At 71.8% G+C, this 15,442-nt stretch overlaps 1 protein-coding gene across 2 annotated transcripts; it reads left to right on the top strand.

Moving 5' to 3' along the window:
- The first annotated feature begins 1,161 nt into the window (after positions 1-1,161).
- SHKBP1 (SH3KBP1 binding protein 1) lies at positions 1,162-14,652 on the top strand. Of its 2 annotated transcripts, none has more exons than XM_089769891.1 (18): positions 1,162-1,310; positions 2,381-2,434; positions 3,637-3,682; positions 4,433-4,506; positions 4,826-4,884; positions 5,285-5,365; positions 5,870-6,040; positions 6,245-6,335; positions 6,883-7,061; positions 7,861-7,976; positions 8,129-8,216; positions 8,813-8,929; positions 9,134-9,304; positions 11,494-11,649; positions 12,230-12,326; positions 12,558-12,736; positions 13,223-13,352; positions 13,514-14,652. In XM_089769891.1, the coding sequence occupies exons 1-18, from the start codon at positions 1,243-1,245 to the stop codon at positions 14,043-14,045; spliced, it is 2,409 nt and encodes an 802-aa protein (XP_089626017.1). In that variant the 5' UTR covers positions 1,162-1,242; the 3' UTR covers positions 14,046-14,652. The 2 variants fall into 2 exon arrangements, with proteins under 2 accessions (XP_089626017.1, XP_089626016.1); XM_089769890.1 differs by having other exon boundaries at positions 13,220-13,352.
- Positions 14,653-15,442: the final 790 nt, after the last annotated feature.

Here is a 15,442-nt window from a genome sequence, read left to right as displayed (position 1 = left end):
CCCCAGCTGTGAGCCGCTCCCGCCCTACCCCGACCCCCACCCCCAACCCTGCGCCCCAGCTGTGAGCCGCTCCCGCCCCTCCCTGACCCCCACCCCCAACCCTGCACCCCAGCTGTGAGCCGCTCCCGCCCCTCCCCGCCCCCCACCCCAACTCTGCGCCCCAGCTGTGAGCCGCTCCCGCCACTCCCCGACCCCCACCCCCAACCCTGCACCCCGGCTGTGAGCCGCTCCCGCCCTCCCCCCGACCCCCACCCCCAACCCTGCACCCCAGCTGTGAGCCGCTCCCGCCCCTCCCCGACCACCACCCCCAACCCTGCGCCCCGGCTATGAGCCGCTCCCGCCCTATCCCGACCCCCACCCCACCCCTGCGCCCCAGCTGTGAGCCGCTCCCGCCCCTCCCCGACCCCCACCCCCAACCCTGCACCCCAGCTGTGAGCCGCTCCCGCCCCTCCCCGACCCCCACCCCCAACCCTGCGCCCCAGCTGTGAGCCGCTCCCGCCCCTCCCCGACCCCCGACCCCACCCCTGCGCCCCAGCTGTGAGCCGCTCCCGCCCCTCCCCGACCCCCACCCCCACCCCTGCGCCCCAGCTGTGAGCCGCTCCCGCCCCTCCCCGACCCCCACCCCTGCGCCCCGGCTGTGAGCCGCCCCCGTCCCTCCCCGACCCCCACCCCCAACCCTGCGCCCCAGCTGTGAGCCGCTCCCGCCCCGACCCCCCCCCCACCCCTGCGCCCCAGCTGTGAGCCGCTCCCGCCCCGACCCCCACCCCCACCCCTGCGCCCCAGCTGTGAGCCGCCCCCGTCCCTCCCCGACCCCCACCCCCAACCCTGCGCCCCAGCTGTGAGCCGCTCCCGCCCCTCCCCGACCCCCACCCCCAACCCTGCGCCCCAGCTGTGAGCCGCCCCCGCCCCTCCCCGACCCCTCCGACTCTCTGCGCTCTGGTGTGACGGTGTCGCTCGTCCCCTCCACCCTGGTGCACGTAACAAAATTCATTCCACTCCGGGGGGGGCATTAGAAGGCGCCCTGGGCGGGGTCAGGAGGGCGGGGGGGAGCTGTCGAGCGCGGTCGGGCCCCTTTAAGGGTGAGGTAGAGGCGGGGCCCCTCGAGGTGGGCGGGCGCGGGGCTCGGCGGGGGCCAATCAGCGCGCCGGACAGGCGGGCCTGGGTCCCGGCGGGGGCCAATCAGCGCGCGGGGTGGGCGTGTCCCCGGCGGGCGGTGGCGGAAGCGCGGCCCCGGGGCCGGACATGGCGGCGCTGGGCGGGAGCGCGCGGCCGGGCGCGGAGCTGATCCAGCTCAACGTGGGGGGCAAGAGGCGAGCGGGGGGGGCAGGGACCCCCGCCCCCTGGAACTCCCGGAGCCCCGCCCCCTGGAACTCCCCTAGAGCGCCCCGGAGCCCCGCCCCCTGGGACCCCCCCAGAGCCCCGCCCCCTGGGCCTGCCTAGAGCACCCCAGAGCCCCGCCCCCTGGAACCCCCGGAGCCCCGCCCCCTGGAACTCCCCTAGAGCGCCCCGGAGCCCCGCCCCTTGGAACCTCCGGAGCCCCGCCCCCTGGGGACCCCTAGAGCGCCCCGGAGCCCCGCCCCCTGGGACCCCCCAGAGCCCCGCCTCCTGGGCCTGCCTAGAGCACCCCAGAGCCCCGCCCTTTGGAACCCCCCCGGAGCCCCGCCCCCTGGGACCCCCCGGAGCCCCGCCCCCTGGAACTCCCCTAGAGTGCCCCGGAGCCCCGCCCCTTGGAACCTCCAGAGCCCCGCCCCCTGGGGCCCCCCTAGAGCGCCCCGGAGCCCCGCCCCCTGGGACCCCCCAGAGCCCCGCCCCCTGGGCCTGCCTAGAGCACCCCAGAGCCCCGCCCTTTGGAACCCCCCCGGAGCCCCGCCCCCAGGGGCCCCCCTAGAGTGCCCCGGAGCCCCGCCCCCTGGGACCCCCCAGAGCCCCGCCCCCTGGGCCTGCCTAGAGCACCCCAGAGCCCCGCCCTTTGGAACCCCCCCCCCCAGAGCCCCGCCCCCTGGAAGCCCCCAGAGCTCCCCCCCCGGGACCCTCCTGGAGCCCCGCCCCTGGGAGCCCCTCACAGCGCCCCTGAGCCCTGCCCCCAGGACCCCCCCCAGAACCCCCTGAAAGCCCACCCCTTGGACCCAAGCTCCGTCCCCTGGAACCCCTCCCCCGTACTGCCCATCCCTGCCCTCTTGGGACCCTGCCCCCCCATCCCTTGAACCCTGGACCTCCCCCGAGCCCTACCCCTAGGACCCGCCAAGTGCTGCCCCCCCCGTCCCCTTTGAGCCCTGCCCCTGGGGACCCCCAGTCCTGGCCCTCAGGACTTTTGAGCGTCCCTGAGCCCCCGCCCCCCCAGTACCAGGCCCTGCGGGCTCACCCTGCCCTTGCGTTGCAGGTTCAGCACCTCCCGGCAGACCCTGACGTGGATCTCGGACTCCTTCTTCTCCAGGTGATGGCGGAGGAGTGGCCCGGGGCGGGCGGTGCAGCCCCACTGCTCCCTGGCTCTGGGTTCGGGGGGAAGCCTCTGGCCAGGCAGGCTTGTCAGCCACCCAGCGGGGCAGGACTCTGGGGAGCCCGCCTGCTGATCTGTGGGGCTGGGCGAGGCTTTAGTGCCCCCCCAGCCGTGGAGCTGGTCTGTGCCCCACCGCCCCTCATCAGGGCACCTCGCTGGTCCCGTCTGGCCCAGCCTGGTCTGTTCCCCAGGAACCAGTCTGCTCTGAACCAATACAAGGGACGGGTCCGGAGTGTGGGGGAGCAAAACCTCAATACCAGCCCTTCAGACAAAACCAGGGGGGCTCAAATTAGCTGTTACCACATGAGATTTGGGGGGGGCCTGGTGGCTAGCTCTCCGGAACCACTTTTCTGGCATACTGCCGGCTAGAAAAGCTGACGGGTATTAGGAGCCACTTGGAAAGGGAGCAATAATATGACTGAAAATGGCCTGTCAAAATCAGTGGGATGTCCAGTCTCGAGCGCTGGGTGCGATCGCCCAGCTCAGAAAGAGCCCTGGGAATAGGCAAAGGTCCCGAAAAGGGTGACAGACGTGGCTGGGGAGGAAGAGCAGCTGTGGGAGGAGAGGTTAGCGAGAGCGGGGCAGGGCTGCTCAGAAAAGAGTCGACGGAGGGGTGCACACGGGGGGCCCACAGACACGACTGGGGTGGAGAGCGACTCAGGACAGGTTGTTTACTTCGTCCCGTAACACACAAGCTGGGGTCACCCAGTGCTGTGAGTAGGCAGCAGGTGTGAGACAAACACAAGGCCAGTCTGCGGAACTCCCTGCCACAGGATGACATGGAGACCAGGAGTATCACTAGCCTCCAAAAAGAGCTAGAGAAGCTGCTGGAGGGCAGGTCTGGGGGCAGCCCCAAGCTCTGGGTATCCCTACCCCTCTACCTGTCAAGCTGGGACTGGCCCCCAGGGGAGGATCACTTGCTAACCGCCCTCCGCAGGCTGGACCTTGGCTCTGGCCCCGTCTGGCTGCTAGGCTGTGCCCTGCCCGGAGCTGGTGATGCTTGAGCAGCAGAGTCTGGGGTTCTCCTGGGTGGGGTCCGTGTGGACTCCCGGTGCCTGGGGGCCTGGTGCGGAGCAGGGCCTGGAGGGGCTGCTACGCGGGGGGCTCACCACAGCGACCTCCCTCTCTCTCTGCTCCAGCCTCCTGAGTGGCCGCATCTCCACCCTGAAGGATGAGACCGGAGCGGTGAGTGAGTCCTGGGGTGCGGCGTGGGGAGCCCTTGTCTGCACAGAGCTCCGGAGCAGCCCCGTGTTTCCAAAGGCCAGCGCTGACTGCGGGGCAGAGCATCTCATGCCGAGCCCCTGCCCCACTCCGTGCCCCCCAGTACCTCCTAGCACAGCCCTGGGGCCAGCCCTGCCGGCTGGAGAGAGCGCCCCCTGCTGAGCCCCTGCCTGCCCCACAGCGCCCCCTGCTGAGCCCCTGCCTGCTTCCTGCCCCACAGCGCCCCCTAGCGCCACCCCGGGGGGCCAGCCCTGCCTGCTGGGGCCACGCCCCTGCTGAGCCCCTGCCTGCTCCCTGCCCCACAGCACCCCCTAGCGCCACCCCGGGGGGCCAGCCCTGCCTGCTGGGGCCATGCCCCTGCTGAGCCCCTGCCTGCCCCACAGCGCCCCCTGCTGAGCCCCTGCCTGCTCCCTGCCCCACAGCGCCCCCTAGCGCCACCCCGGGGGGCCAGCCCTGCCTGCTGGGGCCACGCCCCTGCTGAGCCCCTGCCTGCCCCACAGTGCCCCCTGCTGAGCCCCTGCCTGCTCCCTGCCCCACAGCGCCCCCTAGCGCCACCCCGGGGGGCCAGCCCTGCCTGCTGGGGCCACGCCCCTGCTGATCCCCTGCGTGCCCCACAGCGCTCCCTAGCCCTGCCCCGTATGCGCTGCTGCTGCCGCCAGGTGACCTGGCTGCTCTGTGGGAGAGTCGCCCCTGACCCACTCTCTGTCCCCCCAGATCTTCATCGACCGAGACCCCACCGTCTTCGCGCCAATTCTCAACTTCCTGCGCACCAAGGAGCTCGACCCCAGGTATGGGGCAGTGGGCGCTGGCACCTGGCCAGGGCCACGGGGCCACCTCAGCCCCAGGGCTAGGGGCAGCAGATCCTTGGGCTGGGCTGTGGGGCATTCCCACCTCGGCCCTTCAACAGTGCCTGCAAGTGGGGGTCTTCCCAGCCTGGGTCAGGCCTGCCAGCAGTGCCAGGGTGGGGTCCTGGCCTGAGCCCCAGGCTGCCGGGGGCGGTGGAAGCTCCAGGCAGATCAGGCCTTGCCGTGCGCTGGGGGCCAGGGGGGCTCTGCCCGGCCGCCGGGCCCTGCTGGGGCCGCCCTGACTGTTCCTGTGTCTGTCCAGGGGCGTCAACATCTCCCTGCTGCTGCATGAAGCCGAGTTCTACGGAATCACCCCGCTGGGTATGGGGGGCAGCTGGGGGATCCGGATCCGGCGGGGGAGGGGGGCAGCTGGGGGATCCGGATCTGGCAGGGAGGGGGGCAGCTGGGGGATCCGGATCCGGCGGGGGAGGGGAGCAGCTGGGGGATCCGGATCCGGCGGGGGGGGGGCAGCTGGGGGGATCCGGATCCGGCGGGGGAGGGGAGCAGCTGGGGGATCCGGATCCGGTGGGGGAGGGGGGCAGCTGGGGGGATCAGGATCCGGTGGGGGACGGGAGCAGCTGGAGGACCTGGATCCGGCGGGGGCGGCTGAGGAATTGCCCTGCCAGGCACGGGGAGGAGGGGGAAAGCAGGAGGCTTCTTGCTCGGAGGAGGGGCACATCTGCGGGGTCTCTGGAGCTCACCCCGACCCCTCTCTGCCCAGTTCGGCGCCTGCAGCTGCGAGAAGAGCTGGACCGGTCGGCCTGCGGCAGCGTCCTCTTCAATGGCTACCTGCCCCCGCCAGGTGGGCGCGGCCCTGGGGCCCAGCTCGGGAGGGGCTGGCTACCATGAGGGCATGGAAGGAGACAGACTGGGGGGTGGGCGATGGGTGAGAGGGTGGGGCCACAGGGAGGGGACTGGAGGGGTGGGTGGGGGAGAGGGTGCCCCTGGGGAGGGGCTGATGGGAGGGGCAGGGGACCAATGGGAGGGGCTGGGGCCCTGGGCAGGGGACCAATGGGAGGGGGTGGGGCCCTGGGCAGGGGACCAATGAGAGGGGGCGGGGCCCTGGGCAGGGGACCAATGGGAGGGGGCGGGGCCCTGGGCAGGGGACCAATGGGAGGGGGTGGGGCCCTGGGCAGGGGACCAATGAGAGGGGGCGGGGCCCTGGGGAGGGACTGATGGGGGCAGGGGGCGGGGCCTGGGGAGGGACTGATGGGGGCAGGGGGCGGGGCCTGGGGAGGGGCCCGGCAGGGCGGATTCAGCTCTCGTGGGTCCCGCCCCGTAACGTGTCCCCTCGTCCCGCCCGCAGTGCTCCCCGCCAAGCGGCGCAACCGGCACAGCATGGCAGGGCTGCAGGTGTCCGCCCGGCTGCCCAGCGCCGCCGAGAGGGCCCCGGTGCGCCGCAGCAACACCATGCCCCCCAACCTGGGCAACGCCGGGCTGCTGGGCCGCCTGCTGGAGGAGCGGGTCCTTGCACCAGGTACCCGCGGGCCCTGGGGCGGGGCCGGGCCTGGGGGCACAGAGGGGGCCTGGCGGGGACCCGGGCGGCTGGGTTCTTTCCCATCTCGACAAAGGAGTGGGGTCTAGTGGTCAGAGCAAGGGGGCCGGGACAGGGAGTGGGGGCTGCCCGCTCTGTGCTCTCTGAGCTGTACCGGCTTGTCTGGTCTCTGCCCTCCTGCCCCAGGGCCGGCCAGCGACCCCGGCATGGTCCGGATCATCTGCGGGCACCACAACTGGATCGCTGTGGCCTACGCCCAGTTCCTCGTCTGCTACAGGTAACCGCATGGACGTCCTGTCTCCCTGGCAGGGGCCCCTCTGAGAATAGACGCACGGAGCCCCCCCCCCCACCCCATCCTGTCCGGAAGAGCCCCCCACACAGCACGGAGCCCCCCCATCCCGTCCTGTCAGGAAGAGCCCCCCACGCGACACGGAGCCCCCCCCCACCCCGTCCTGTCCAGAAGAGCCCCCCACACAGCACGGAGCCCCCCCATCCCGTCCTGTCAGGGAGAGCCCCCCACGCGACACGGAGCCCCCCATCCCGTCCTGTCGGGGAGAGCCCTACACACAGTACAGAGCCCCCCAGTCCGTCCTGTCAGGGAGAGCCCCCAGCACAGCACGGAGCCCCCCCATCCCGTCCTGTCAGGAAGAGCCCCCCACACAGCACGGAGCCCCCCCATCCCGTCCCATCGGGGAGAGACACCCTCCAGCGTGGAGCTCCCTTGCCCTTGCAGCTCGGAGGCCCTGTCTTCCCGCCCCCCTCGCCCAGCCTGCCGGGGGCTTGCCCCCTGGCTCACCCTGGTCTGACGCCCGCCCTGGCCCCAGGATGAAGGAGACGTCGGGCTGGCAGCAGATCTTCACCAGCCCGCGGCTGGACTGGGCGATCGAGCGGGCGGCGCTGAACGCCAGGGTGCTGGGCGAGCAGGACAAGATGGTGGCCGTGGCGTCCTGCAACGAGATCATCCTCTGGGCCCTGCAGGCTGACGGCACAGGCAGCGAGATCGGTGAGGGGGGCCCAGGGTGGGAGGAGCGTGGTGAGGGGGGTGGGGCTTAGTGGGGCAATGTGGGAGAGGGAATTCGGGGGAGGCGTGACGGGTGCTGTCCCCCCCCGTGCCGCACACCTGAAATCCGCCCTCTTTCTCGACGGGGCGAGGGGGCCCAGCGTGTCCCCCGGTACCAATCATGGGCGCTGGGGGTGGTGGGGGGGGCTTAGGGAGCTGTCGGGAGCCCCAGAGGGAGGGGCTAGGCGGCTGCGCCCGAGAGCTGACGACACAAGGCGAACACGCCAGCGCAGCTCCGTGCACTAAGCGACTTGGGACGGGCCCGGGGCACCCACCCAGCCCCCCGCTCTCCCTGGGGTGGGCAGCCAGGGAGACCTGACAGCCACGATCCCCCCGGCGCCCTACACAGAGGGCGGGAATCCTTCCCATTGGGCCTCAACTTCCCCTCTGCTCCTGTGGGCAAATAGCATCCAGGATGGGTCCCGGCGTCAGGTGACCGGTCACATGACCTGGCAGGTGCCCCCTCGGCCCGGGAGAAGCACTCACGGCACCGGTCGCTGGCCGGGGCTCTGGGCCGTGGCGTTCCCTACGCGTGGCCTCGGTGCCACGGGGGCGTGGTGCGTGTCCGTGGGCAGCCCAGCCGTGCGCCGCTCTGTCTAACCTCGCCACGGCTATCGGCGCACGCTCCCAGCGGGAGTCCCGGGGAGCTGAGGCCAGCAGGCGGGCAGGTGAGAGCGGCGCAGGCTGGACAGACCTGGGTCGTGTGGGGCCTGGCCCCCTCACGGCTCCTCTCCCTGGCCAGGCGTGTTCCACCTGGGCGTCCCGGTGGAGGCGATCTTCTTCGTCGGCAGCCAGCTCATCGCCACCAGCCACTCCGGCAAGATCGGGGTGTGGAACGCCGTCACCAAGCACTGGCAGGTGCGCAGGGCCGGGGGCGTGGCTTGGGGAGCTGGGGGCGTGGCTTGGGGAGCTGGGGGTGTGGCTTGGGGAGCTGGGGGCGTGGCTTGGGGGCAGGGGGGTGTGCGGGGTGCTACCGGGCCCCCCTGAGCAGGCTCCCTCTGCCCTGGCAGATCCAGGACGTGGTTCCCATCAGCAGCTACGACGCAGCTGGCACCTTCCTGCTGCTGGGCTGCCACAACGGCTCCATCTACTACGTGGGTGAGCGGGGCAGGGGCGGGGTGGCCGGGGCAGGGTGAGCGGGGCAGGGTGGCTGGGGTGGGGGTGGCCGGGGCAGAGGTGGCCAGGGCGGGGTGGGCACAGCTCAGGGCAGCTGCAGCCTGGGGGGACAGGGCACAGGGTAGGTGCAGCCCGAGAGGACCCAGTGCGGGATGGGGGGCAGGTGCAGCCGGGGGCAGGGTGTTGGGCAGGTCTGGGGGGGGGGTGCAGCTGGGGGCAGGGTGTTGGGCAGGGCAGGTCTGGGGGGGGTGCAGCCGGGGGCAGGGTGTTGGGCAGGTCTGGGGGGGGGGGGGGGTGCAGCCGGGGGCAGGGTGTTGGGCAGGTCTGGGGGGGGTGCAGCTGCTCGCCCAGAAGCCCCAGGGCTAGGCAGGGGCGCAGGAATCCGACAGATGCTGCAGCAGGGCAGGGGTGGGGGCGGGTCTGGAAACGGCCCCTGGGTCCCAGGCCAGTGCACTAACCACTAGGCTGGTGCTGATGCCCTATGACCTCAGATGGGCACGTCTCCTGCGGGTGGGGCGGGGGCGGGGGCTGGGGCTGCACTGACCCCCCCCGTCCTTCCCCCCCCCCCCCCCCCCCAGACGTGCAGAAGTTCCCGCTGCGCATGAAGGACAACGACCTGCTGGTGACGGAGCTGTACCGCGACCCCTCGGAAGACGCCATCACTGCCCTCAGCGTCTACCTCACCCCCAAGACCAGTAAGTGCCCCTGGGCCCTTGGCCCCGCCCCCAGCCCTGCTGCTCTGGGTTCAGCCCCGCTCTCCAGAGGGGAATAGGCCTGGCTCGTTAGTCGTTAGCAGAACCCTGGAGCCCCCCCCACCCCCCCCACCCCGGTGCAGCATTTGAGGCCTCCCCTCCCCTCCCCTCCCCGTGGCCCTCGCTGGCTCACCTGGGGCCCCGCAGGCGAGAGCGGGAACTGGATCGAGATCGCCTACGGCACCAGCTCGGGGACCGTGCGGGTGATCGTGCAGCACCCGGAGACCGTGGGCTCGGGGCCCCAGCTCTTCCAGACCTTCACCGTGCACCGCAGCCCCGTCACCAGGATCATGCTGTCCGAGAAGCACCTCATCTCAGGTAGGGGGCTGCCCCCAGCTGGGCAAGGGGCTGGTGGGTGGGCGTGAGGGGCAGCGGCAGGGCTGGGGGCAGGGGATGGGGAGTGATGGGTACCACCAGCGCTAGTGGGTCGGGAGTGAGGGGCACCGCCAGCGCTGGGGGGGGCAGGGGCTGTGGGTCGGGAGTGAGGGGCACCGCCAGCGCTGGGGGGGGCAGGGGCTGTGGGTCGGGAGTGAGGGGCACCGCCAGCGCTGGGGGGGGCAGGGGCTGTGGGTCGGGAGTGAGGGGCACCGCCAGCGCTGGGGGGGGCAGGGGCTGTGGGTCGGGAGTGAGGGGCACCGCCAGCGCTGGGGGGGGCAGGGGCTGTGGGTCGGGAGTGAGGGGCACCGCCAGCGCTGGGGGGGGCAGGGGCTGTGGGTCGGGAGGGAGGGGCACCGCCAGGGCTGGGGGGGGCAGGGGCTGTGGGTCGGGAGGGAGGGGCACCGCCAGCGCTGGGGGGGGCAGGGGCTGTGGGTCGGGAGGGAGGGGCACCGCCAGCGCTGGGGGGGGCAGGGGCTGTGGGTCGGGAGGGAGGGGCACCGCCAGGGCTGGGGGGGGCAGGGGCTGTGGGTCGGGAGGGAGGGGCACCGCCAGGGCTGGGGGGGGGCAGGGGCTGTGGGTCGGGAGGGAGGGGCACCGCCAGGGCTGGGGGGGGCAGGGGCTGTGGGTCGGGAGGGAGGGGCACCGCCAGGGCTGGGGGGGCAGGGGCTGTGGGTCGGGAGGGAGGGGCACCGCCAGGGCTGGGGGGGGGCAGGGGCTGTGGGTCGGGAGGGAGGGGCACCGCCAGGGCTGGGGGGGGCAGGGGCTGTGGGTCGGGAGGGAGGGGCACCGCCAGGGCTGGGGGGGGGGGCAGGGGCTGTGGGTCGGGAGGGAGGGGCACCGCCAGGGCTGGGGGGGCAGGGGCTGTGGGTCGGGAGGGAGGGGCACCGCCAGGGCTGGGGGGGGCAGGGGCTGTGGGTCGGGAGGGAGGGGCACCGCCAGGGCTGGGGGGGGGGCAGGGGCTGTGGGTCGGGAGGGAGGGGCACCGCCAGGGCTGGGGGGGGGGCAGGGGCTGTGGGTCGGGAGGGAGGGGCACCGCCAGCGCTGGGGGGGGCAGGGGCTGTGGGTCGGGAGGGAGGGGCACCGCCAGCGCTGGGGGGGGGGCAGGGGCTGTGGGTCGGGAGGGAGGGGCACCGCCAGCGCTGGGGGGGGCAGGGGCTGTGGGTCGGGAGGGAGGGGCACCGCCAGCGCTGGGGGGGGGCAGGGGCTGTGGGTCGGGAGGGAGGGGCACCGCCAGCGCTGGGGGGGGGCAGGGGCTGTGGGTCGGGAGGGAGGGGCACCGCCAGCGCTGGGGGGGGGCAGGGGCTGTGGGTCGGGAGGGAGGGGCACCGCCAGCGCTGGGGGGGGCAGGGGCTGTGGGTCGGGAGGGAGGGGCACCGCCAGGGCTGGGGGGGGGCAGGGGCTGTGGGTCGGGAGGGAGGGGCACCGCCAGGGCTGGGGGGGGGCAGGGGCTGTGGGTCGGGAGGGAGGGGCACCGCCAGGGCTGGGGGGGGCAGGGGCTGTGGGTCGGGAGGGAGGGGCACCGCCAGGGCTGGGGGGGGGCAGGGGCTGTGGGTCGGGAGGGAGGGGCACCGCCAGGGCTGGGGGGGGCAGGGGCTGTGGGTCGGGAGGGAGGGGCACCGCCAGGGCTGGGGGGGCAGGGGCTGTGGGTCGGGAGGGAGGGGCACCGCCAGGGCTGGGGGGGGGCAGGGGCTGTGGGTCGGGAGTGAGGGGCACCGCCAGGGCTGGGGGGGGCAGGGGCTGTGGGTCGGGAGTGAGGGGCACCGCCAGGGCTGGGGGGGGCAGGGGCTGTGGGTCGGGAGTGAGGGGCACCGCCAGGGCTGGGGGGGGCAGGGGCTGTGGGTCGGGAGTGAGGGGCACCGCCAGGGCTGGGGGGGGCAGGCGCTGTGGGTCGGGAGTGAGGGGCACCGCCAGGGCTGGGGGGGGCAGGCGCTGTGGGTCGGGAGTGAGGGGCACTGCCAGGGCTGGGGGGGGCAGGGGCTGTGGGTCGGGAGTGAGGGGCACCGCCAGGGCTGGGCCCAGTTCCAGCTGTCCTCGTTTCCCGTACGTGTGTGGGGGCGTCAGGCCATGAAGGTGGGGGAGGCGGCGCCGAGGGCCTTTGGCGAAGGACTCACTCCGCCCCTCCCCCCCAGTCTGCGCCGACAACAACCACGTCCGCACCTGGACGGTGACGCGGTTCCGCGGCATGATCTCCACGCAGCCCGGCTCCACCCCCCTGGCCTCCTTCAAAGTCCTGTCCCTGGAGGACATCGACGGGCACGGGGGGCTCAGTGCCGGCACCGCCATCGGTGGGTGAGGCGGGGGAGGGGGTGGAGCCAGGGGTGGGGCGACTGCTGGGGGCGGGGCCAGTAGCTCACAGGGGTGGGGCTAATGATGCTGTGGGAAGGGGGAGGGGCAGGGTGACGGGGGGGGGGGGGGGTGACGATGCTGGGGGAGGTATTACAGCCTCACCGGTCTGGGGCCCTCGTGTTGCTCTGTACGGTTCCTGGGGAGCCCCGTTCAGTGCTGGGCAGTTTGTCCTCCTGGGACCGCCCTGTGCCATGGGCCCCCAGCGGCCTGCACCCCCCATCCACAACCCCACAGGCCTTGCTCACCGCTCCCTGGGGTCCCCCCTCCTCAGGCTGTTGTCCACGGCTGCCAGGCGTGGTCCCTGCGGCAACAAACGCTGCCACCACTTTGTTATGCAGGCAGCTCATGGGGAAACCGAGGCACGCACACGCTAGTCGTGTCAAACGTTGGGGGCCGCGCCAGGGATGGGTGACAGTGCAGGGGGGCGGTCCGTGGCTCTAGCGAATAGGGAGGTGGTGCTGGCGGGCAGGTGTGCCCCCACGCTCCAGGCTGGTGGCGCTAACCGGCGGCTCTCGGCAGGGCCCTTCGGGGAGCGGGACGACCAGCAGGTTTTCATCCAGAAGGTGGTTCCTGATGCCAGCCAGGTCTTCGTGCGTCTCTCCTCCACTGGCAAGAGGTGCTTGGGGGTGCCGGAACCTGGGCCGAGGGGCTGGCTGCGGGGAGGGGGAGGGGATCGTGCGCCTCGCTGGCACTGGGCACCGCATTGGGCAGGGCGGCCCGGTGGTGGTAGAGCCCCAAGGGAGGGGTGACGGGGCTCCGCTGGTCTCCGAGGGCAGGCTGTGGCAGAGCCGGGGGGATAGAAGCCAGGTGTCCTGGCCCCCAACCCCTGCTCTGGCCCCCGTCCCAGGATCTGCGAGGTGCGCTCCGTGGACGGCACAGCCATCACCTCCTTCACGGTGCACGAGTGCGAGGGCTCCAGTCGCATCGGCTCCCGGCCGCGCCGCTACCTCTTCACGGGCCATGCCAACGGCAGCGTCCAGATGTGGGACCTAACCACAGCCATGGAGATGCTGGGCAAGCCGCCAGGTACCCCGTCGCCATGGCAACCCAGGGATTGACCCCGCCTATCTCTTGTCACCCTGGGAACCTAGAGATTGAGCCCGCCCATCTCTTGTCGTCATGGGAACCTAGGGATTGACCCCTCCCATCCTGCTCATCGCCATGGGAGCCTAGGGATTGACCCCTCCCATCCTGTTCATTGCCATGAGAACCCAGGGATTGACCCCACCCATCCTGCTCGTTGCCATGGGAGCCTAGGGATTGACCCCTCCCATCCTGCTCGTTGCCATGGGAACCCAGGGATTGACCCCTCCCATCCTGCTCGTTGCCATGGGAACCCAGGGATTAACCCCCCCCATCCTGCTCGTTGCCATGGGAACCCAGGGATTAACCCCTCCCATCCCTTCTGTTGCCATGGGAATCCAGGGACTGACCCCTCTTGCCCGGCCCTGTGCGATGCTCTGTCCCCCCCGACTCCTGCCTGACCCACACCTGCTCCCTCCCTTTCAGAAGCAGGGGGCCTGTCGGAGGAGGAGCTGCTGCAGCAGCTGGAGCAGTGCGACCTGGCCCTGGCGCGCACCCCGGAAATGAGCCCAGCAAGCTCCCTGGCTCACCCCAGCACCCCCCGGGCCTCCGTGTCCAGGTACTGCGCCCCGGGGAGCTGGAGCGCCTGGCTGCCTGACCTCACACCCTGGCACCTCGCCGTGGGGCTGCCAGCCCCTTGGGCACCCTGACTGGCTCCCGCCAGGCTGCCCAGGGCCCACGAGGGGCTACCCGGTTCACACCCATCCCTCCTCTCCACAGCCTCCAGTCCCAGGGGAGCGACGGCGCCCGAGACAAGCCTGCCAAGGGGGCTGGCAGCTCCGGGTTCCTGCTGAGCCCCCCCCGGAGTCTGCCGCTGTCCAGAGCCCGCGAGGGCCCCTTCCTGGTATTGACAGCCAGCCAGAGCTCCCTGACCCACGGCGACAGCCCCACTCTGGAGCAATGCCCCCGGCGCCCAGCAGAGGGCCCGGACAGTGACCCCCGGGCTCCCCACGGGCTGCGGGGCGGGGGCAGCTTTGTCGAGCGGTGCCATGAGCTGGCCCGTAGCTCTGGGCTGGAGGGCAGGCGGCCAGAGCCGGACTTGGGGCGTCTTGGGGCAAAGGGCAAAACTCTGCTCCGTGCCCCCACCATGCCGGGCCGCAGGCCCCCTGGGGCCAGCCCCACCCCCTCCGTCAGGACTTTGCCCCCCGCCCTTCCAGCGCCTGGCTCCTCCTCCCCCTCGGCGGCCAGCGAAGCCAGCCCCATCATCCCTCTGGTGGCACCCAAAGCCCAGCTCAACGAGACCTCATTTTAGCTCCTGCCTGCCTCAGGACGCTCTCGTGCCGGCCAGCCCCACTGCTGCCCCCTCGCCGGCAGCCCAAGGCTCTGGCTGGCAGGGACTGACTCACCACAGAGGCCTTATGCTCGCTGCCCCACAGACTGCTCCGCACGTGCAGCCGGCTCCAGCGCTCTGGATTCACCCGTGTTCCTGCTGTGTGCCCTGGGGGCATCCTGCGCTCGCAGCCTGCTCCACCCACGCTGGCCCCGGCCAGGCTCTGGCTCGCTGCCCCAGGCGGGGCACAGCCTGAAGCCGCCGGCGGGCTCCTGCCCCCCTTCTCAAGCCAAAGGCCCTTGTGGGTGATAAAGGGGGGCCCAGGGGCCAATACACCTCCATTGCCCGCGCTCTGCCTGCCTGTGTGTCTCTGGGGGGCGGGCGGGCTCCCCAGCAGCAGCTCCCTCCCTGACTGGCCTGCATGGAGCCTCGTGGGGCAGGCCCAAACCCCACACCGGCCCCAGGTGTTATTGGGGGACACAGAGGCCCTGGTGGCTCGCACCCTGTGGAAGGGGGAGCACTGGGGGGTGAGTGTCTGAGCAGGGGAAGATGGTATATTCGGGGGGTGCCTGGCCCTGGGCTCTTTCATCTGCTTGAATTGCTGGGGACCCTCCCCCCCCCGTGTGTGTGACAGCTGCAAGAGCTGGTGACATCCTCAAATAACCCCCCATCTGCTGCCACATCCCCCTGGACTAAGCCCACCCTCTGACGTGGCACCCGGAGGGGCGTTGCACTGCTAAGGGTCCCGGGGTGGGGCAGTGTCTGTCCATTCGCCTGGGCTGTGCAAGGTGACAGCCAAAGGGCCAGGCCTGGCCATTCTCACCAAGGTGGATGCGGTTCGGGGCTCTCACTTGGGGCTGCACTGCAGCCAGGCACTGGCCCCTGGGACCCCCCAGCAGCCATGCCAGCTCCGTGTAACAGCCCCCCTCTGCACCGTGCTCAGACCCCTGTGCAGAGACACACATTAAACCTGGTTCTTAAACTTTTTAAGACCGAGGAACACCAAGGATTTTTTGTTGAGGAAAAGAAGGGGGGGAAAAAAAGGTTGGGGAAAAAGCGTGGGGGGGGGGGGAATTATTGAGGGGGGGGGAAAAACAAGTTTGCCTGCCCCTTTAAGGGTGGCCACTTTGAATTCTGTTCTCTGTGGCACAGCCTCGTGGCATACCTGTGCGCCACGGAACAGAGTTTAAGAAACACTGCATTAAACACGGACACGGACCCCCGGGCACGGATGCACGTTACACAAACACATGGATCGTGGTGCAGGAGTTCGAATTAGAAGCTTTAATTCAAATTAGGAGCTTTAATTCGAACTGCCTAGCCCGTGCCGCATGTAGCTGTGGGCAGGTAGTTCGAACTACCGGGCATTTAAAAATGGC

Source organism: Pelodiscus sinensis, chromosome 18 (genome assembly GCF_052426305.1).
Source record: "Pelodiscus sinensis isolate ZL-2025 chromosome 18, ASM5242630v1, whole genome shotgun sequence".
NCBI classification, from domain to species: domain Eukaryota; kingdom Metazoa; phylum Chordata; order Testudines; family Trionychidae; genus Pelodiscus; species Pelodiscus sinensis.
Note: the sequence above shows the minus strand (reverse complement) of the source record. Positions and strands in the feature narration are given on the sequence as shown.